A 23,141-nucleotide genomic window follows, 5' to 3' on the forward strand; every position below is an offset into this window, starting at 1 on the left:
TTACATATGTATGGCATGTCCAGTTGTACAGATAATCAAAGTATTTTATGAATAAAGTACATTTTTGAAATAAAAAAAAGTCAGGGGGAGGATATTCGCCAGCGTGATGACGTACCCGGTTGTGGCAGGGGTATGGGCTATTGCTCATTAGCTGGATCCCCTCCCTTCACGCTGGCGCAGTCTGGGGGACTGCGCATGCGTGTAGCGGCGCCTTCTTCCTGAACGGTTGGAGGGTGAGACGGTGGCGCGCGTGCGAGCCAGCCACGCGGGTTGTAAAGTCCCCGGTCCCCGCGGCCCCAGAGCGAGGAGGCCTGATAGCCTTACAGTCAATCCCGGACCTGGGTGGGTGGTTAGCGGGGACCTGGGTGGGTGGTTGGCAGGGCCATGGAGGGCGGTTTAAAAAAAAAACCCTGGTCTTTGTTTGGCCCGTGTTCACAGGAGGGCAGTGGCAGCAACAGCCGCCGCCGGTCGGTCGGCTTGCTCCGCCGGTACCCGCACAGCCCTACCGGCTGCGGCTCGGACGCTCCTCTGCCGCGTATTTACTGGAGCCGCTGTGACCGAGGCTGTAGGCCTCACTGCATGCGCTTCCGGTTCAGAGGTCAGCGCTGAGTTTCTGTTTAAACGCACAATAGATCTGGGGCTAAATATCCCACCCGTTGGGGGGGGGGGGGGTGTGGGGTTACAATATCCTGCCTATTGCGGGGGGTGTGGGGTTACAATATCCTGCCTATTGGGGGGGGTGTGGGGTTACAATATCCTGCCTATTGGGGGGGGGTGTGGGGTTACAATATCCTGCCTATTGCGGGGGGTGTGGGGTTACAATATCCTGCCTATTGCGGGGGGTGTGGGGTTACAATATCCTGCCTATTGGGGGGGGTGTGGGGTTACAATATCCTGCCTATTGGGGGGGGTGTGGGGTTACAATATCCTGCCTATTGCGGGGGGTGTGGGGTTACAATATCCTGCCTATTGGGGGGGGTGTGGGGTTACAATATCCTGCCTATTGGGGGGGGGTGTGGGGTTACAATATCCTGCCTATTGGGGGGGGGTGTGGGGTTACAATATCCTGCCTATTGGGGGGGGGTGTGGGGTTACAATATCCTGCCTATTGGGGGGGGTGTGGGGTTACAATATCCTGCCTATTGGGGGGGGTGTGGGGTTACAATATCCTGCCTATTGGTGTGGGGTTACAATATCCTGCCTATTGGGGGTGTGTGGGGTTACAATATCTGGCCTATTTGGGGGGGTGTGGGGTTACAATATCCTGCCTATTTGGGGGTGTGGGGTTACAATATCCTGCCTATTTGGGGGTGTGTGTGGGGTTACAATATCCTGCCTATTTGGGGGGGTGTGTGGGGTTACAATATCCTGCCTATTTGGGGGGGGTGTGTGGGGTTACAATATCCTGCCTATTTGGGGGGGGGGGGTGTGGGGTTACAATATCCTGCCTATTGGGGGGGGGGGTGTGGGGTTACAATATCCTGCCTATTGGGGGGGGGGGGGGTGTGGGGTTACAATATCCTGCCTATGGGGGGGATGTGGGGTTACAATATCCTGCCTATGGGGGGTTGTGGGGTTACAATATCCTGCCTATGGGGGGGTTGTGGGGTTACAATATCCTGCCTATGGGGGGGTTGTGGGGTTACAATATCCTGCCTATGGGGGGGTTGTGGGGTTACAATATCCTGCCTATGGGGGTGGGGTTACAATATCCTGTCTATTGGGGGTGTGTGGGGTTACAATATCCTGCCTATTTAGGGGGGTGGGGGTGGGGGGGTTGTGGGGTTACAATATCCTGCCTATTTGGGGGTGGGGGTGGGGTTACAATATCCTGCCTATTTGGGGGGGGGTTACAATATCCAGCCTAATTTGGTGGGGGGGGGGGGGGTTTACAATATCCTGCCTGTTTGGGGTGTGGGGTTACAATATCCTGTCTGTTGGGAGGATGCGGTTTGGGGTTACAATATCCTGCTTGGGGGTGTGGGGTTACAATATCCTGCCTGTTGACGGGGGGGGTTACAATATCCTGCCTGTTGTGGGTGTGCGATTAGAATATCCTGCCTGTTGGGTGGGGTGTGGGGTTACAAGATCCTGCCCATTGGGTGGGGTGGGGGATATGGGAATACAACATCCCGTCTGTTGAGGGGGGTGGGGTGGGGTTACAAATCGCACCGGTTGGGGGGGTTACAACATCCCGCCCGTGGGAGGGGTGTGGGGTGGGGTTGCAATACCCTGCCGTTTGTGGGGTGTGGGGGAACAATATCCTGCTTGTTGTGGATGTGCGGTTACAATATCCTGTCTGGTGGGGGGTGTGTGGGTGCAATATCCCGCCTGTTGGGGGTGTGTAGGGTGACAATATTGTGCCTGTTGAGGGGAGGTGTGGGGTTACAATATCCCACCTGTTGGGGGGGGTGTGGGGGTACAACATCCTGCCCGTTGGTGTGCGGTAACAATATCCTCCCTTTTGTGGGTGTGCGGTGGCAATATCCTGCCCGTTGTGGGTGTGCGGTGGCAATATCCTGTCTGAGGGATGGGGTGTGTGTGGGTGCAATATCCCGCCTGTTGGGGGTTTGTAGGGTGACAATATCATGCCTGTTGGGCGGAGGTGTGGGGTTACAATATCCCACCTGTTGGGGGGGTGTGGGGGTACAATATCCTGCCCGTTGTGGGTGTGCGGTTACAATATCCTGCCCGTTGTGGGTGTGCGGTTACAATATCCTGCCCGTTGTGGGTGTGCGGTTACAATATCCTGCCCGTTGTGGGTGTGCGGTAACAATATCCTGCCCGTTGTGGGTGTGCGGTAACAATATCCTGCCCGTTGTGGGTGTGCGGTAACAACATCCTGCCCGTTGTGGGTGTGCGGGGTGAAATATCCCGCCTGTCGGGGGGAGGTGTGTGGTTACAATATCCCGCCCATTTGGTGAGGTATGGGGTACAATACCCTGTCTGGCAGGGGGTGTGGGTGTGCAATATCCTGGCTGTCGGGGAGTGTGCAGTTACAACATCCGGCCCGTTGGGTGTGCGGTTACAACATCCTGCCCGTTGGGTGTGCGGTTACAACATCCTGCCCATTGGGGGGTGCACGGTTACAACATCCGGCCCGTTGGGGGTGTGTGGGGTTAGAACGTCCCGCCCGTTGGGTGGGGGTGCGGGATTGCAACGGCCCGCCCGTTTGGGTGGGGATGCGGGGTTACCACGGCCCGCCCGTTTGGGTGGGGGGGCTGCGGGGTTACCACGGCCTGCCCGTTGTGGAGGGGTGCGGGGTTACAAATCCCACCCGTTGGGGGGGTTACAATACCCTGCCCATTGTGGGTGTGCGGTTACAATATCCTGCCCGTTGCAGGTGTGTGGTTACAATACCCTGCCGTTTGGTGGGTACAATATCCTACCCATTGTGGGTGTGCGGTTACATTATCTTGCCTGTTGGGTGGGATGGGAGATGTGGGATTACAACATCACGCCCGTTGGCGGGTGTGGGGTCACAACATCCCGTCCGTGTTGGGGGGGATGGGGAGTGTGGGATTACAATACCCTGCCGTTTGGGGGGTGTGGGGGTACAACATCCCACCTGTTGTGGGTGTGCCATCACAACATCCCGCCTGTTGCGGGTGTGCTGTCACAACATCCCGCCCGTTTGGGGTGGGGGGTCACAACATCTGGCCTGTCGAGGGAGTGTTGTGGTGTGGGGTTACGATATCCCGCCTGTTTGAGAAGTAAGATGTCCACCTGTTGGGAATTAGTGTGGGGTTTGGGTGGGGGTAAGGATCCTGTGTCTGTGTGGGGTGGTGAATAACCTGTGTGTGGGCTGGTGGGAGGAGAAGGTAAATTATCCCACGGCTGAGGCGGGGGATGCTTTTTATAAAGTTGCTGAACTAGGAGTGAGTAGTTTAAAAGATTACTCTGCTGATAGGAGTTTGTATAAGTGCTGGCTGGGTGGGAGTTATAAAATTACTGGGCTGGAAGCATTTATAAAAGCATTGAACTGGGTGGGAACTTTATATCACCAGGCTCTTGGGGTTGATTACACAGTCACTGGTCTGGGAGAATATTATAATATGACTCAGCTCTGAGTGTTATAAAACTGCTGAAGGTTATGTAAGTGCTAGGCTGGGGTGGTTGTCATAAACTTTCTAGGGTTTATATCAATTCTGGGAAAGTGGGTAGGAGAAATTTACACGTTTTTGCTGCAGCAACAATAGGTGTTCAAGTGAGAGGAGAGTTAATGGGCTGTGCAGCCAATGCTAGGCTCCACTCTGAGTGCCAGGAAACAGGACGGCGGTACTTGGTCCTCAGTCCTGGGAGCTGTATAAGAAGGACAGGTCGAGAAGAATATCAGATGAGGGAAGGCAGGCAGGCAGTTGCAATAGGTGCCTGTGTGCACGCTAACAGGTGGTAATGTAGAAACGAGTGGAAATGAGTGAAAAATGGAGTCAGTTAATCGAGAGCATTTATGAACACCTGGTGTAGGCCACTGGACCCAGAATAGAAACCCCTGGTACCATGTTTGCAGCAAATGGAAAAAACCGTTGCTGGCTTCAGGAGATTGTAGGCCGAATTGCTGCCATAATCTCGTCGCCAAGGTCCTCTTCAACCATCTCCTCCCTGCGGCTGAAGAACTCCTCTGGAATCATAGTGTGGCATCTGGCCACAGGCAGAAGGGACATGATTTTCACCATGTGAAAGCTGCAGAAGAAATGTGGAGAAAAGAATCTACCCCGTACATGGTTTTCGACCTTACAAAGACCTTTGACACTATTGACTGGGTGGCATTATGGAGTGGCCGCCTTCCCTTTGGCTGCACCGCGAAATTTGTCACCATCCTTTGTCGCCTCCACGATGACCTGGAAATTGTGGTAATGACAAATGGCTCCACCACCAACTCATTCCTGTTTGGACCAGTATCAAGCAGGGCTGCATCATTGCCTGAAACTCTTCTTGATCTACCTCACTGCAATGCTTTGCCTTACTGCTGACAAGCTCCCTGCTGGAGTAGAGCGCACCTACAGTTGTTCAATCTCTGCCACCTTCAAGCCAAAATGAGTTATCCAACTAGCATCATTGAGCTACACTACGTGGATTATGCATGCATATGTGCCAACTCAGGACAAACTCTGGCATTGTCAGCAACTTTACAGAGGCATGACAGAGCATTGGTCTCACCCTGAACATATGCGACACAAAGGTCCTCTACCAACCTGGCCTAGTATTGTGGAGTGAACCCCTGATCATCAAGGTCCATGGGGAGGCCTTTGAGAACATTGGCTACTTGCAATACCTTGGGACTGTCCTCTCATCCATAGCAGTTATTGATGAAGAGATCCAGCACCGCCTCCAATGTGGTAGTGCAGTCTTCAGCTCTATGAGGAAAAGGGTGTTCGAGGATAACAACATCAGATCTGACACAAAGCTCATGGTATACAGAACTGTGGTGATTCCCACTCTCCAAAATGGCTCTGTGGAAGTTGCATTGAACTATACAGCCAGCTATGGACTCTCCCTGAGAGGGGAAGAGAGTCATCCTCGTCTGCGAGGGACTGCCGATGGTTAAATATCCCACCCATTGTGTGTGTTGGTGGGGTGGCAGTAAAAATCCTACGTGTGTGTTTTGAGGTGAGGGGGGAGGGGGAAGAGGAGGTAGTTAGGGTCCACTGGGGGATGAACAAATATATTGCTCACTGAGTGGGTGTTGGTACATAGACTGCCCTTTGAGGAGGGTGGGCAAATATTCCATCCAGTGTGCGGAGAGGGGACTGAATAAATATCAGACTTATTTTTGGATGTGCGTGGGTGAGGCATTTCATTTTTGGGAAGTGTTGGTGTACGCTGCTGTTCATTGTTTGGGGATGTCGGGGGGGGGGGGAGCTGTTGCCCATGGTTTGGGGGGAGGTGGTGGGTGGAGATTAGTGGTAAAGACACCGTGTCCATTGTGGAGTAAATTAACGTGTGGGTTAGCACTGGGGACTTGTCCTTTCCGTGAAGCTACCTTAATACCCTGGTCCTCGCCTTGATTACTGTGTTTACAGAGGATATTATTAGATTTCCTGTCACTTGTTCTAATTTCTTAAAATATCTATAACCAAGATCTGTTAGAATAAATTTCTACTTCCACCTTTTACAGGTGTTGGGTGCTTAAAATTTGGGAACGTTATAGCAAAAAATATTTGTTAGTAAATCCTGGAGGGTCTGTGATCTGTTAAGGAGTGAATAGTAGTTTGATATGAGGGTTTCTTACATCTTTATTAATGAGGGTTTTATTTTGAAATATCTTCTGAGAGTAATTTGTTCCTTAAGATCTGCCTTTATCAGACATTTTTGTGGCTTTAATAGAACAAATGATGAGAAACACTTACCTGTGACAGGAGGGTTGCTAGCCAGAGACAATATTTTAAGATGGAGAAAGTGAGGACTGCAGATGCTGGTGATCAGAGTCGAGAGTGTAGTGCTGGAAAAGCACAGCAGATCAGACAGCACCCCCGAAGTGGGAGAATTGACGTTTTGGGCTTCCCCAACTCAGATGCTGCCTGACCTGCTGTGCTTTTCCAGCACTACAGTCTTGACAATGTTTTAAGATGCTTGGCATTAGAACTGTCCTGATTGAAATACTCCCAATGTTACTAGATCATTGCTATGATCTAGAATGTACTGTGTAGAACAGTAGCAGAAGCTGATTGATCAATAACTGCTAATAAAGAATTGGGCAATATTTTGTATGTCACTGAAGAGAAAATTGGTGTTTGGGGTTTAACGGCATAGATTTCAAAGCCAGCTTTACTGCAGGATGCTACAAATTCAAATGTATGCGTAAATTCACATTTACGCATACCTTGCATTTGCAAGGTATTGATCTCAGTCAGCTCAATTCATTTAATTTGTTCCAAATTCTATGTTGAATTCAGTGAAGTGTCATTCATTTCGCTGTTCTTCTATCCCTTTGTCCCATCTGTGTTTTTATTACATTTGTACACTCTGCTCCTTAAGTTTGAAGGGCTTTTGCCCGAAACATCGATTTTCCTGCTCCTTGGATGCTGCCTGACCTGATGTGCTTTTCCAGCACCACTCTGATCTAAACTCTGGTTTCCAGCATCTGCAGCCCTCACTTTTGCCTCCTTAAATTTGAAACAGTGTCTCCTCGTCCTGGACTTGCTCACAAGAGTAAAACTACATTCCACATCCACCTTGTCAACATCTTTCAGTCTTAAATACATGAATCCAATGAACCCTCGTTCTTCTGAATTCAGCTTAATTAATGAATACGTTATTGTGTTATTGTTTAACTGCAGTGGAGTGGGTAGACATATCATTAACCTCCCACCCCTCCACCCCCCAAAAAAAAGGTGAAGGATGAGAAAATCAGAAAGGGTTCTTACTCATTTCACTTTTTTAATCTGGTACAAACGTTTTATCCAGTACTGTTACAGCATCACCGCTATGAATTGCCATTAATGTATCTGGATCTTCCTTGCTATATCTGATTTTTATTTATGGGCTATGTGGATGTATCTGTATTTCTTTTGCCTTTGCTGTTTAATAAGTCACTGTTCTCTCTTTAGTGTCACCACTAAACTTAAGAGCCATGGATGACAACCTAGATTTCACCACTGGAGATGCTGGGGCGTCTACCACCTATCCGATGCAATGTTCCGCTTTGCGCAAGAATGGATTTGTGATTCTGAAAGGGCGTCCCTGCAAAATTGTTGAAATGTCTACATCCAAGACTGGCAAGCATGGGCATGCCAAGGTCTCTACTCATAATTTTATTTTACTTGAGTTTGCTGACAGTCCTTATGTTAATATCCCCCTCTTCTCCCCCCCCCCCCCCCCCCCCCCCACTCTCTCTCTTTTGGTAACATGTACACCTCGATCCATTTTCTTTGGTGTCCCACTCTCAAATCATCTCTTAGTATGAAAATAGATGATCAAGTCTTTTTCATTGTTTTTCACACTTTAAAAATATATTTATGGGATGTGGGTGATGCTGGCTAGGCCAGCATTTATTGCCCGTCCCTGGTTCGTCTTGAAAGTTGGTGGTGATGTGCCTTCATGAACCACCAAAATCCTATTGATGTAGTTATGACCATAACTTTGTTAGGAAAGGAGTTGCTGGATTTTTAACCCAGTGACACAGAATGAACAGCAATATAGTTCCAAGTCAGGATGCTGAACGGTTTGGTAGACAACTTGCAATTGGTGCTTCTCCAAGCCTTTGCTGGCCACGTCCATCTTAACGGTGTTAGTTATGCATTTCGAAGGTCCTCTCTAAGGAGTCCAGGTGAATTTGTGCAGTGCATCTTGTAAGTAATGTATTTGAAGTACAGCAGTCTCTGGGCAACAGTTAATGCCCTAGCCTGGCTTTTACCTTTCTTATCTGAAGAGTTGTTGGTAGAATCTAATCTGGACTGCATTGACTCATTGTGTGTTGCCCCATCAGGATTGTACTTTCCTTTCCCCAAAGAGCAACAAAAAGTTCACTTGTGTCTGGACTATTTTATTAAATTCTAATATTTTAAATGGATTGAAGAATTTAGTCACTTTTGATGAATGTTTTGTGTAGGAGAGCTATTGAAATGTTTTTGAATGGTTGACCAAGCCAAAATAAAATTAAACATTTTAGATTGAGAAGCTCCATTTTGTAACTCAACGCCGAGTCTAGATTTGAATGGTTAAGTTCCACTTGGTGTGTTTCGTAGTCAGTTCTACCAGTATTTTCATTTTGTGAATCTTGGTCTTGCACGCAGGCCGTATTTGTTGCCCTGACCCCAGTAGCCCTGAGAAATTTAGTGGTCACTTTGTATTGCTGATGGTTTGAAATAGCAGTCTAACAAGCTATGCCACTTCAATAGTTATCCTTCAAGCTAATGTTTTGCAAACTTCCTAACCCACACAGGGATAATTCAAAGTCTTTTGAGTCTATGACTATGGAAGTTTGTGTGCGAATTGTATGGAAATAAATGTATACAATTAAGATTTGCTGCTGAGGTTCTGAGTTCTTGTATAGTTTGCTGGTCTGAACATTGTTGACTAGTAATGTTGTACAATATTGAAATTTAGTGATATGTTTGGTGTTTCTTGTTTTTTCAGGTGCACATGGTTGGTATTGATATATTCACTGCAAAGAAATATGAAGATATCTGTCCCTCTACCCATAACGTTAGTGTCCCCAGAGTCACAAGGAATGATTATCAGGTGAGATCCTGTTATTAATTGAAAAATTTTCCAATATCATCTAAGAACTGTTCTCAAAAAATGTTAACTGGTCAGATGAAATGATGTTCACTGTTCTTGCTCTCATGCTTTTCTTTGGTTTATTAGCTGTAGGAGAAAATGGTTGGCATTTGCGTTCTAGTTACAAGAATGTGATAGAGGGGTGCAGAGAAGATTTATGTAGATCTGAACAAGTGGAGAATTTTAACCACAAGGAAAGATTGGATTGGTGAGATTTATTTAAGGAAAGAGAGATTAAACAGGCATGTAAAAGTGACAAGGGACATCATAATATGGATAGGAAGGACCTATTTTTTCTTAACAAAGAAGCCAGCAATTGGAGGAATAAATATGAAGGAAAATTCAGAAGAATAAACAACAGTTAAGAATTTATTCACTCTGATCATTGTTGGGTCTGCAATCTTCTGTCTGGAAGTATGATTGATGCAAAAGCTCTCAATCCATTTAAAATAAAAATTATTTGTCATGCCTTTGAATTCCTGTAATATAAATGGCTTGAGAACAAGAGCTAGAAAGTGAATTTACATGCAAAAACTCTTTATTCGGCATACATTCAGCTGATGGCAATCTGAGACTTGTGTTTTCTTGTTCATGAATCACTAAAAATTTACATGCAGGCACAGCAAGAAATGAGGAAGGTGAATGAAATGTTGTCCTTCATCACAAGAGTATTGAAATACAGAGGTTACACTGTCTTGTTGCAATTATATAGAGGCTTGATGAGACCATACCTAGATTAATGGGTACAATTTGGTTCTCTTAACTAAGGAATGATGCCTTTATCACAGAGGGAATGCAATGGAGATTTGAGGAAACTGGGTCTACAGTCACTCGAGCTTCGAAGAATGAGTGGTGATCTTATTGTAACTTACAAAATTGTTTACAGGAACTTACAAAATTGTTTACAGGTTGTGACAGTCGTTGTGGATCTGATGTTTCTTAGGTTGGTAAAACTAGAACCAGTGGACATATTCAGATGTAAGCAGACAATTTAAGACTGAGACGAAAAATTTCTTAACTCATGAGGGTGGTGAATCTCTGAAGTTCTCTTCTCCAGAGGGTTGTGGAATCTCTATCGTTGTAATCAGGTTCAATACAGAAATCAATAGTTTTCTGAAGACAGATGACATCCATGGTATGGGGGAATAATGGTTTAAAATGGAATTGAGATACATGATCTGTGATGAAGTGTTTGGTGGAGCAGGCCTGCTTCTATTTCCTGCGTTCTGATGTGGGTTTTCTATATTTCTACATTCATTACCTTAAAATTGGAGAAATGTAGAGAATTGAGTAGTCATTCCTCTGGATGCATAAGGGTTCTGTTCCTGAGAAACCTGCAAATAATGAAATTTGTGATTGCAAAGTTCATTTAAAATGCAGATTAAAATTTGCTGATTTGTGAATTTTTCCCATGGTTGTTACTTTTTGGCATGAATAGACAGATTTGCAAGTCATGACCTTACAGATACATAGGGTTTACAATTTGTAAGTGCATAAACAGTTTTCCTAAGATCATTCATGTGTTTCTTAGAATTAGTGCATTTCGAGTCAGGGGATGGTAATGTTTAGAGTTGTTGCATTTTCTCAGTTTTTTTGGAAGGGCACAATTATCTGGCATATGTCCAGTTCAACATGACCTTTGACTATTTCTTGTACAGGTAAGTGTTAGCTGCAGGTTTAGGCCAATTTTACAGGGTGTGGAACTAGCTAGTTAAGGAGTGACCCAAACATTACTTAAAACAAAATCTGCACTCTTTACAGAATTGCAGTATTGTTAATGTATTCAGCCCATGTCCTTGCCAGTTCTGAGCATTTTCATTTGATGCTGAACTTGCTCCTTTTCCCCATAATGCTGTATATAGTTTTTGTTTAAATAATCATCCAGTGTCCTCTGGAATGCCTCAATTGACTCTGCCTCCATCACACTTCTAGGTATTGTATCCAGGCTACTCACTATTTGAATTTTTTTTCCATCATTTCATATTTGGTTTATGTAAGATGTAGGAACAGAAATAGGCCATTCAGCACACTGAATGCTCCACCATTTAAGTAGATCACTATTTATCTGATAATCCTGAACTCCCCTTCTTCCCCATAACTTTTTGATTCCCTTGCTGATTAAAAATCTTTCCATTGAAGCCTTGAATATACTTAGCGATCCAACCTCCAGAACTCTTTGTGCTAAAGTGTTCCACAGATTCACTACCCTATAAATTTTTCCTTATCTGTCTTAATTAGAAAGTTTGTTTGTAATCTGGCCAAAACAAGTTGATTGTTCGCCTGCAAATTCTTCCAATTCCAATATAATAGAAGTGGGAGAATTTCATGATGCGTCATCTGGGGAAGGCAGTGACAAACTTTGCCCATAAGCATTGATCAATCCAATGAAAAATACCTTAATTGTTTGTTGAGTCTCTCATCTGTTCGAATGACCATGATAGTTTCACTTCTTTCATATGTAAATCACACAATTTTTTTAACATTCTCAGGTTAACTGTAAAAATTGGTGTCAGCCAGATAAGATGTTGAAGGTGTTAGCCCCCTGTTCTCCCAGTCTGTGCCATAATGTTTAGACTGATTCTAATCTTAAAAAGTGAGTTAACAGAGTCTTACATGGATTCATGCAGTTTTTGAGCAAAGTACAATGTAACTCGACAGTACAAATTCACCCTATAAATGTGTGTGTGTCCGTCTGGGGTGGGGGGGTTGAGTGTGTGTACACACATGCGCACACAAAAACTCACATGCACACATATGTTTGTGGGGTGAATTTGTACTTGCAGAGTTACATTGTACTTTGCTCAAAAACTGCATGAATCCATGTAAGACTCTGTTAACTCACTTTTTAGATTGGAATAAGTCTAAACATTATGACAGACAGGGGTCACTGTGCTAACACCTTCAACATATTAACATCTTATCTGGTTGATGCCAATTGTTACAGTCGACCTGAGAATGCAAAAAAGGTTTTGTGATTCACATATGAAAGAAGTGAAGCTATCATGGTCATTCAAACAGATGAGACTCAACAAACAAGGTATTTTACAATGTATAATTTCAGTTACATCACGCTGGAAACTTTTGCTATAAATTCTGTTTCTTACAATTGTGTACTCCACAACCACCTGAAGGAGTGGCGCTCCACAAGCTAGTGCTTCCAATTAAACCTGTTGGACTATAACCTGGTGTTGTGATTTTTAACTTTGTACACCCCAGTCCAACACCAGAATCTCCAAGTCATTTATTGATGGTAAGAACACTGCACTCGGAAGTGCATCAAACTCCTCATCAAAACCAGGTCATAAGCTATCACTTGCAATCTTTCTGCGAGTGGGAACAGTTTTTCCTCATCTATGCTGTTAGAATCCTCATGATTTTGAAGACTTCTGTCAGATCTCCCCTCTGCCCTCTGTCCAAGGAAAGCATGGCCAACTTCTCCAGTCTATCCTCATTCATCAACAGGTATTGTACTGACAGCTTGCTAACTCTGCAGCAATTGTGGAAATATAGTTACATTTAACTATGAAAATACAGAAAAACACTCAGTCCGTTACAGAGCTCTGATCTTGATGAGGGGTGGATTTTGTTTGGGGGGGTGGGGAAGGGGGAATGTGAGATGAATTAATGATATTCGAATTCTGACATGGTACAGATGACTTAGTGGTCTGCATTGTTGTATTGAAGGTTTCATTTTCAGCGAGGCACCTCGTCCCGAACAGTAGCAGCAGTATCACAGATAAACTCGGCCCTCGTTCATTGAGAGGAGTAAAAGTCGATGAAGCACTCTTTTTTGGAAATGTTTGCTTAGGCATTGATCTGTTTCTGGGTTGTAGCATCATGAATGTTTGCTGAATCTTGGGAAAGAATTATCTCTGATGACATTGCCAAATCTGCTTCGCAGCTACTATGTTGTGGTGGCAACTGAAAGACCATGGAATGAACAGACAGGTGGTGCTTGTAGTTTAATATTGGCATTATGAGGTAACTTCAGTTTAGAACATAAAACATAGAAAGGTACAGCACAGAGCAGGCCCTTTGGCCCATGATGTTGTTGAGCCGAGATTTAATCCTACTGTAAAATATGGTAACTTAACCTACGCACCCCTCAACTCACTGCTATCCATGTGCATGTCCAGCAGTTGCTTAAATATCCCCAATGACACTGCTTCCGCCACCACAGCTGGCAACGGATTCCATGCTTTCACAACTCTGTGTAAAGAACCTACCTCTGACATCTCCTTTATACCTTGCTCCTAATATCGTCAAACTATGACTCCCTGTACCAGTCAATCCTGCCCTGGGGAAAAGTCTCTAACTATTGATACTATCTATTCCACTCATTATTTTGTATACCTCGATCAGGTCTCCTCTCTCCCTCCTTCTCTCCAGAGAGAAAAGTCTGAGCTTATTCAACCTTCCTTCATAAGGCAAGCCCTCCAGTCCAGTCAGCATCCTCGTAAACCTTTTTTGCACCCTCTCCAAAGCCTCTGTATCTTTCCTATAGTAGGGCGACCAGAATTGGTCACAATATTCCAAGTGTGGTCTCAGCAGGGACTTGTGGAGCTGCACCAAAACCTTGCAGCTCTTAAACTCAAACCCCCTGTTAATGAAAGCCAAAACACTATATGCTTTCTTAACAACCCTATCCACCTGGGTGGCAACTTTGAGGGATCTATGTACTTGCACACCTAGATCCCTCTGTTCCTCCACACTGCCAAGAATCCTGTCTTTAATCCTATATTCAGCATTCGAGTTCGACCTTCCAAAATGCATCACTTCACATTTATCAGCTTTGCATCCTGTTTGTGTCGCGCTGCAGCTTGCAGTAGCCCTCTATACTATTGACGACACCTCCAACCTTTGTGCCAGCTGCAAATTTATTAACCCACCCCTCCACCTCCTCATCCAAGTCATTTATAAAAACTACAAAGAGCAGAGGCCCAAGAACGGAACCCTGCGGGACCCCACTCAACAATGACCTCCAGGCAGAATGCTTTCCATCTACAACCACTCTCTGCCTTCTGTCAGCCAGCCAATTCTGAATCCAGATAGCCAAATATCCCTGTATCCCATACTTTCTGACTTTATGAATGAGCCTACCATGGGGGGAACCTTATCAAATGCCTTGAAGTCCACATACACCACATCCGCTGCTCGACCTTCGTTGACCTGTCTTGGCCCCTCCTCAACAAACTCAATAAGATTTGTGAGGCATGACCTGCCCTCCTCAAAGCCGTGCTGACTGCCTTTATTCACACTATGCTTTGCCAAATAGTCGTAAATCCTATCCCTCCGAATTCTTTCTGTCCAGCTCAGCACACTACCTCAAATTCCATACACTTTAATTTTAGACATTAATTTCTTATGCAGGACCTTTTTGGAAGCCTTCTGAAAAGTCTAATGAAGTACATCCGCTGACCCCTCACCCCCATCAACTCTTCTCGTTACATCCTCAAAACTCCCAGTAGATTTGTTAAGCATGAATGCCTTGATAACTATGGTAACTGTCATTTTACCACTATTTCCTGAGTGCTCTGTTGTAAAATCCTTGATGAACTGTAGCATCTTCCCCACTGCTGATGCCTTTGACTCCTAGAACAATATAGCGCAGAGCAGGCCCTTCGGCCCTTGCTGTTGCGTCGACCTGTGAACTAATCTAAGCTCATCCCCCTATGCTATCCCATCATGATCCATGTGCTTATCCAAAGATTGTTTAAATCTCTCTAATGTGGCTGAGTTTACTACATTGGCAGGTAGGGCATTCCATGCCTTTACCACTCTGAGTAAAGAAACTGCCTCTGACATCTGTCTTAAATTTATCACCCCTCAATTTGTATTATGACCCCTCATACAAGCTGTCGTCATCATTCTAGGAAAAAGACTTTCACTGTCTACCCTGTCTAATCCTCTGATCATCTTGTATGTCTCTATCAAACCTCCTCTTAGCCTCCTTTTTTCCAATGAGAACAGAGTCAAGTCTCTAAGCCTTTACCAATAAGAGCTTCCTTCCAGACCAGGAAACATCCTGGTAAATCTGCACCTTTTCCAATGCTTCCACATCCATTCTGTAATGGGGGCGACCAGAACTGTACACAGTATTCCAAGTGCGGCCGCACTAGCGTTTTGTGCAATTGCAGCATGACATTACGGCTCCGGAAATCAATCCGTCTGCCAATAAAACCTAACACACTGTATGCTGCCTTAACAGGACTATCTACCTGGGTGGCAGCTTTCGGGGATCTATGTACGTGAACTCCAAGATCCATCTCCACATCCGCACTACCAAGAATCTTTTCATTGACTCAGTATTCTGCCTTCCTGTTATTCTTCCCAAAGTGCATCACCTCACATTTAGCTGCATTGAACTCCATTTGCCACCTCTCAGCCCAATTCTGCAGTTTATCCAAGTCCCCCTGCAACCTGCAACATTCTTCCACACTGTCCACTACTCCACTGACTTTAGTGTCATCTGCAGACTTACTAACCCATCCACCTATGCCTGCGTCTAAGTCATTTATAAAAATGACAAACAAAATTGGTCCCAAAACAGATCCTTGTGGCACACAAGCTGAATATTTTCCATTGACCACCATTCGTTGCCGCCTTTCAGAAAGCCAGTCACTGGTCTATAATTCCCTGTTTTCTCTACCTCGCGTTTTAGACTCGCAAAATTACATTAGTTACCATCCAATCCAGCAACTGTTTCAGAATCTAAAGAATCATGGAAGATGACCACTACTTATAGTATCACTTTCTAAAGTACTCTGGGTGGCCCTGAGGATTTATCGGCCTTCAGTCACATCAATACAAGGAGCAAGGGGGTAACTAAAGAAAGGGTTGTACCACTCAAGGACAAAGGAGGAAAGTTATGCAGAGAGTCAGAAAATGGATAGGATGATTAAAGAGTACTTTGCATCGGTATTCACCGAGGAGTGGAACTTGATGGATATTGAGGTTAGGGATAGATGTTTGATTACTCTAGATCAGGTTGGCGTAAGGAGGGAGGAAGTGTTTGGTATTCTAAAAGGCATTAAGGTGGACAACTCCACCAGCTTGGATGGGATCTATCCTAGGTTACTGAGGGAAGTGAGAGAAGAAATAGCTGGGGCCTTAACAGATATCTTTGCAGCATCCTTGAGCATGGGTGAGGTCCCGAAGGACTGGAGAATTGTTATTGTTGCCCCCCCCCTTGTTTAAGAAGGGTAGCAAGGATAATCCAGGTAATTTATACACTGAGTCTGACGTCAAAAGTAGGGAAGGTACTGAGGGATAAGATCTATTTACATTTGGAAGAAAATGGGATTGTCAGTGATAGGCAATGTGGTTTTGTGCAGAGAAAGTCATGTCATACTAATTTGATGTAATCCTTTGAGGAAGTGACAAAGTTGATTGAGGTAAGGGCTGTAGATGTCATATATATGGGCTTCAGTAAGGCATTTGATAAGGTTCCCCATGGAAGGCTGACAGAGAAAGTGAGGTTGCCTGGTGTCCAGGGTATACTAGCTAAATGGATAAAGAACTGGCTGGACAGCAGGAGACCGAAGTAGTGGAAGGGAGTTTCTCAAAATGGAGAACTGATCAGTGGTGTCCCACAGGGATCGTGTTGGGACCACTGTTTTTGTGATTTACTGAGGAACCTTGATTATCCAGATGACACGAGTGGGTGGTATTTTGTTCAGATTGTTGAATGCCGGATAACACCGTTAAGCCAAGCATCAGGACCATGCAATCTTGCCTGGGTAATCTGAAATTTGGATAATCGAATACCGGATAATAGGTTTCTCTGTACATAAATGATCTGGAGGAAGGTATCGGTGGTTTGATTAGCAAGTTTGCAGATGACAATAAGATTGGTGGAGCAGCAGATAGTGAAGGGCATTGTTGGGAATGCAGCAGAATACAAATTGGAGAGGTGGGCAGAGAAATGGCAGATGGAGTTCAACCCGGGCAAATGTGAGGTGATGTGTTTTGGAAGATCCAGTTCAAGAGTGAACTATTTGGTGAATGGAAAACCCCTGGGGAAAATTGATGTACAGAGAGATCAGAGTGTTCAGGTCCACTGTACCTTGAATGTGGCAATGTAAGTAGTTAGAGTGTTCAAGAAGGCATCCGGCATGTTTTCGTTCATCAGATGTAGTATTGAGTACAAGAGTTGGCAGGTCATGTTACAGTTATATAGGACTTCGGTTTGGCCACATTTGGGATACTCGTACAGTTCTGGTCGCCGCATTCCCAAAAGGATGTGCATGCTTTGGAGAGGGTGCAGAAGAGATTCACCAGGATGCTGCCTGGTATAGAGGGCACTAGCTGTGAAGAGAGGTTGGGTAGGTTAGGATTATTTCAATTAGAAAGACGGAGGTTGAGGGGGGACCTGATTGAGGTCTACAAAATCATGACTGGTATAGACAGGGTGGGTAGCAAGTAGCTTTTTCCCAGAGTGGGGACTCGATGACTAGGGGTCACTAGTTCAAGGTGAGAGGGGAAAAGGGAGATATACACAAACTTCTTTATGAAGAGGATGTTGGGTGTCTGGAATGTGTTGTTAGCGGAGGTGGTAGAGGCAGGCATGATAGCATCATTTCATGTATCTGTCTAGATACATCTTAATCAGCAGGGAGCAGAGGGATACAGATCCTTAGGAAATAGGCAACAGGTTTAGATAGAGGATCTTGGTCGGTGCATCCTTGGCGGGTCAAAGGGCCTGTTTCTGTGCTGTAACCATTTGTTCTTTAGCAGTGAATGGCTAATCCTTTCTAATCCTGCATAATACTGCTTCACCACATAGACTGGGTCATTATTGGATGGCTATTTTTGATTGCCTGTCTAACAATTATTTTTAGACAGCTGAAGTCTTCTGGCAGTTGCTTATGAGTTGGGATGAAATTATCCACAAATTTTTTATCCCCAAGTGCTTTTTACCTCCTTCAGGAGTTGGCATTGGTATAGAGGTGGATTTGTTTTTTTGTCTAGTAGATGCAGTAATAGTCAAACTGGTGGATGATCATTTTCTTATTGGTGTGGAAGGTTGATCTTTATGATCTTTCAATAATCCTTTGCCCCAACCCCTCCCCATCAGCAACAGTCAACTAGCCTACTAACATTGATTATTGAGATTTATTTGGAATATCAGCTGCATTGAGGTTGCCTGTTTATTATCGCTGTAACACAGCAATGCCTTTGTAGTGGCAGAATTACACAGAGCTGTACTGGCAATTATCAATGATCAGTTCAAAATCTTGCTGCAGATGTTCATAAATTTTGTATTTTTCCTACTTCTCTGTTTTCTCTAGTTGATTGGAATTATAGATGGCTACCTGTCTCTGATGACAGATAATGGTGATGTACGTGAGGATCTGAAACTAGCAGAAGGTGATCTGGGAAAAGAAATAATGCAGAGATTTGAAGCTTCTGAAGACATAATGGTAAGGACAACAGGCTGATCAGTACTGTGGAAAAAAACAATAAAAATGTTAGAACCTCAAGACATTGGCAAATTTATGGATGGCACTGCAGGATGGCGAAGTCACCAGCTTTCTTCATGTTCTAGTTTAAATCTAACTTCTACGAACTGAGATTTGTGAAATGGATCATAATCCAGGATTCTTATTCCTGATTTGCTCCTATCAGCTACTACTGGGAGTGATCAGGTTTAGATTTGTTAGCTTCCCATCTGTGCTTAATGTTTAATCTCTTATTTGAAAATGTGGCCGATCCATGAGGCACTAGCCTGTGGTTTGATGATCAGCAAGGAGTTGGTGGTTTTAGGGAGTTTTAAAAAAGTGGGAAAAAGAACTGAAGAGCAATGTGGTGTTCTGTTCACTTTCTTGCAGTCAGTGACTTTTCTTTTGAAGATTCTATTGTGTGGATCTGACCTGCCACCAATTGATTTATTGTGTGCCTTCTCATTTGTCTCGCCTCACTGAGATAAATACAACCAATCCATTGGCCGTCATCATGAGACAAATAAATGTGAAGCAGATCATGCAACAGCTGGTATTGCTCATGCAGAGTAATACAGTGGTGTGAACTACCAACTTGATGGATGAATTGGTGCTTAAGTTATTTTTTTCTGTAAAAGACCAATAGTGAGGTAGTCAGGGGGTCTTGATCCTTACCTCAAATCAAAGTTAGGCCATTCAGGCCAAGATTGGAACTACAGTTTGGTCTTCTCACCAAGATAATTTTTACTCCATCTCATATTCAGTGTAGAGTCATAGAGATGTACAGCATGGAAAAAGACCCTTCAGTCCAATCTGTCCATGCTGACCAGATATCCCAACCCAATCTGGTCCCACCTACCAGCACCCGGCCCATACTTGGATGCTTGCTGCATGGTATATTCCTAAAGCAAATCCCTAGATTAATTGACAGTAAATATTTGGCTGCTGAATGAAGCAGTTTATTCTGACAACTCTCTAATCTTGGGACTTTGACATCGTGCTTTTTAAACTTAGTTGTGTTATCTTTGTGATTATTATCAAATCCCAGAATTTAGAAACAAACTTTCCTTTAAAGCAGGCTGATACTGTCTACTGGTCCTTCTGATGAATTTCAATCTTCATAATGTGTAACGAAGCTGAAGATTTAACATATAGTTGAATAGTCTACTTTTCCTATTTCTGATGTTCTTAATGAAACCTGATCTCTATTTGTGACTAGCTTTGCTGATGTTTTATTTTTTCTCTTCTACCTAGATCACAGTTCTGAGTGCAATGAATGAAGAGGCTGCTGTTGGCATCAAGCATATGACCAAACAGTAAACAGGGATCAAGAGACCAGACCTGACCACTCAGGCCAAAACCTTGGATCTTAATTAGGTTAACTATCGCCAAAGTAATGGCCTTCACACCACGACCTCATTTCCTTCGAATTTTTTTTTCCAAATGGCACCAGACTGGACTTGACCTTGCTGTCCAATTAGCTGGTCAAGTTGTTGCTGCGGGCTGATTGGCTTTGTACTAAATCATGGGTGTTGGTGCTCCCAAATAAAAGTATGGTGATGTAACATTCGCTGCCGTTGATCCTATTTTTGTTTGTAGAAATGGCATTTAGTGTGAATTTCAAAAGCTGCCTGCCCAGTGAGTGGTTTGATGTCCAACCTCATTGCTTAATGAGCGTTGCCTACACAATACACTTAGCAGCCATGAGCAACTATTACCTCTGTTACACTCCTGCTAAGTTTTTTAAAAAAAATCTGTTGCACCAGGTGTTGGGAAATTCTACTAATACAATTTTGGTGCTTGTCCTGGGCAGATGGGGCAATTTTTCCAAATACTTCATTATAAAAGAAGTCTATATAAATCTGGAGACTGTATTATGCTGCAAAATTTCACTTGAGGTCTCAAGACTGACTAAAAATTGTTATATTCAATTGCTTATTACTTTCATTGTATTTATCATGCAGTAGGATTAAAATATGTGAATCATTTCCTGGAACTTGTCTTTGAGGTGCGTTTTGTGTTGTATTTGTCAGACACAAATTCTTGAAAGATGATTTTGTTAAACCCTTTTGTGGAAGGGACGGGCTGCTGTGTATGGAAATCTCATTACTTGCTTGTAGCTATCATACTCACCCACTCATTTACTCCAGTATCAAACTAGATCAGACTGCCAAGTTCAATGCATCACTCGCTGGTGTGACATTTTTAAAAAGTGCATGTGGTGAGAGTTGAACTTTATCCCTGAAAACTACTTTAATTTTGCTGATTTTGACCTGTACACATTTTAACAGGACACAGAATGGATTTCACAGAAGTTCCCAAAAGGCTTATTTTCTGTGTCCTCTTCCTGCTTGTCTTCTCCACCCCTTGCTCCCCAATCCCCGACCCTTTCCTGTAATGTGGGAGTATTACTGGGTTCCATCTTTTCTGACTACTCATTGCCTATTGGCTGACTTTCTTTGTGCTACCTGTATGTAATTTAACAAATACTGTTTTGTGGGGCTGCTGATCTATGTAGTTTGTATTTGACCACTTGGTTGTTTGAAATCCATTTCAAAAAGTGTAATAGAAATACTCTGGGTTGATGTATGGCTATGAAATAATATTTTCAGTTATTTGTCTTTCCAAATCCAAGATTTGTGTTCTTTTTTAAGTTTTACATCTTGGTACAGAAATGGTTGCAATTGGTTGGGCTTTCACCCAATCCTTTTACAGCAGGTTGCTTGAAATTAGAGGACAGTCGCTTTGAGAATGATTTACTAGGTAGCAAATTGGGTGCTTTTCTCACAGCCACCCAGGTTTGAGTTCAGCTTATGTGTGAAAGTTACTTGTGGAGCAAGGTAAGACTGATAAGGAGGAAGTGTAAAGCAACTAATCACAGAGTGTAGATTTGCAGTATTAAACAGCTTGTAATAAAGTGACAGTATTGTTTAAGGATTGGTATTGGGAATGCCACATTTTTGCAGTAAATGAGCTGCAATCTCCTTCTGGAATTGAATAGGCCAGCACAGATGCCAGCTGTCTGAAAGAGCTACCAGTTAATCCAACTATCAATGTTTATCTTGAGCGCTGCAATTTGGTCCTCCTTTCAAGTATTACTCCAGTATGTTCTTGACAATTATTCTTGCATCTATTTCCATTCCATGGTCACCAAATTCCAATAGGAACTTAATATAACCATTTCTTCTCTCAACCTTGCTTTGCTATTTGCCAATTACCATAAATCTGTCATCTTGTTACATAGCCCTGCCAGTGAAATATTTTCATTTAGGATATCCAAATTCCTCGTTAGTTTTGGGAACAGCTATTACATCGCCCCATAATTCTTTCTTAATAGAGAACAATCGCAGCTTGTCTGGTGTTCTTTGTTGTGGGGGGTAGAAGTAGCAAAGTGGAATTGTTTCATTCATTCTTCCCCCATTGCGTGGAAAATTTTGTTTTACAAGGGGATTGTTGAGTGATTGTTAGCATCCTCGCAAACCACTACTATTTGATTTTGTAACTATAGTAAATAGTGCTTCACTGAGAATGAATGGAGTCCTTCTCCGGCCATTTGATGCATTGAGCTGGGCAAAGATACTCAAGATTTGATTTCAAAAGATTTAAATCTGCGTGCACAAATCAAATAGTTGACTAAAATGCAATTGTCAAGTTATTTTAATGTAATATATTACACTTTTGATTTGCGTATATTTAAATGCATGATAAATCTTATTGAAAGTTTTGTAATGCAATTAAAACTTATTTTGCTTTAGAAATCAAATTCAGAATGGACATTTCTGTCAGCTTCCTGAAATTGTTACAAATAAAGAGCATCCTTGATATTTTATTCACAGTATATGTACTTCACTAATTCTTGCCAATTTAAGATCGCATTGGTCTCCTTTGAAGTAAGTATCAGTGTGCTTGCTGCATAAATTGAGCAGCAGATGAGTCAGGCTACTAATTTTACCTGGTTTTTTTATTTGCAACTAATAAGGGCTCAAATAGTAAAAGCTGTATCAAAAGATGTTTAAACTGAATGCCTGTGATGCCATTTATAAAGCAATGCTAATGCAAATTTGAGTTTTGCACAAAACTTGTAAACTTCGATTAAAACCTGTTCAGATAATTGCTCTCCTGACGACTAAATTTGTTTTTTTTCCCCTCCAATTCCTTTCTGCATCAGCTGTTTGAATGAATACTCAGCCAGTCGCCATACTATTGTAGAACTTGCAACACCGAACAAAACCCATTGTTTTTGCTGTATTGATGTTCAGCTGCAAAACAGATATTGTGTGGTATGTGGTAGGAGAAAATACAGTAGGATTACTTTTGTGGCTGTTGTCAGATATACATTTTAGGTACAGAACATTTTACAAGATTAGATTAACAATAGAAAATGCAGTGGAGCACCACAAAAGGTCTCGTGGCATCTGTTGCGAGAAAAACAGAACTTTTTAAGCGAGATAGCTAGGTTAACTGGTTTGTGATAGAGTA

At 43.5% G+C, this 23,141-nt stretch overlaps 1 protein-coding gene across 2 annotated transcripts; it reads left to right on the forward strand.

Moving 5' to 3' along the window:
• The first annotated feature begins 211 nt into the window (after positions 1–211).
• LOC122556117 (eukaryotic translation initiation factor 5A-1-like) lies at positions 212–22,778 on the forward strand. 2 transcript variants are annotated; one of them, XM_087993381.1, is made up of 5 exons: positions 212–342; positions 7,551–7,738; positions 9,079–9,183; positions 18,513–18,644; positions 19,917–22,778. In XM_087993381.1, exons 2-5 carry the CDS (start codon positions 7,574–7,576, stop codon positions 19,980–19,982), a joined length of 468 nt encoding a protein of 155 aa, XP_087849507.1. In that variant the 5' UTR covers positions 212–342; positions 7,551–7,573; the 3' UTR covers positions 19,983–22,778. The 2 variants fall into 2 exon arrangements, with proteins under 2 accessions (XP_087849507.1, XP_087849508.1); XM_087993382.1 differs by having other exon boundaries at positions 215–233.
• The last annotated feature ends 363 nt before the right edge of the window (positions 22,779–23,141 follow it).

Source organism: Chiloscyllium plagiosum, unplaced genomic scaffold (genome assembly GCF_037043375.1).
Source record: "Chiloscyllium plagiosum isolate Xiang-an unplaced genomic scaffold, Cpla_swu_hap1 HiC_scaffold_13, whole genome shotgun sequence".
NCBI classification, from domain to species: Eukaryota; Metazoa; Chordata; class Chondrichthyes; order Orectolobiformes; family Hemiscylliidae; genus Chiloscyllium; species Chiloscyllium plagiosum.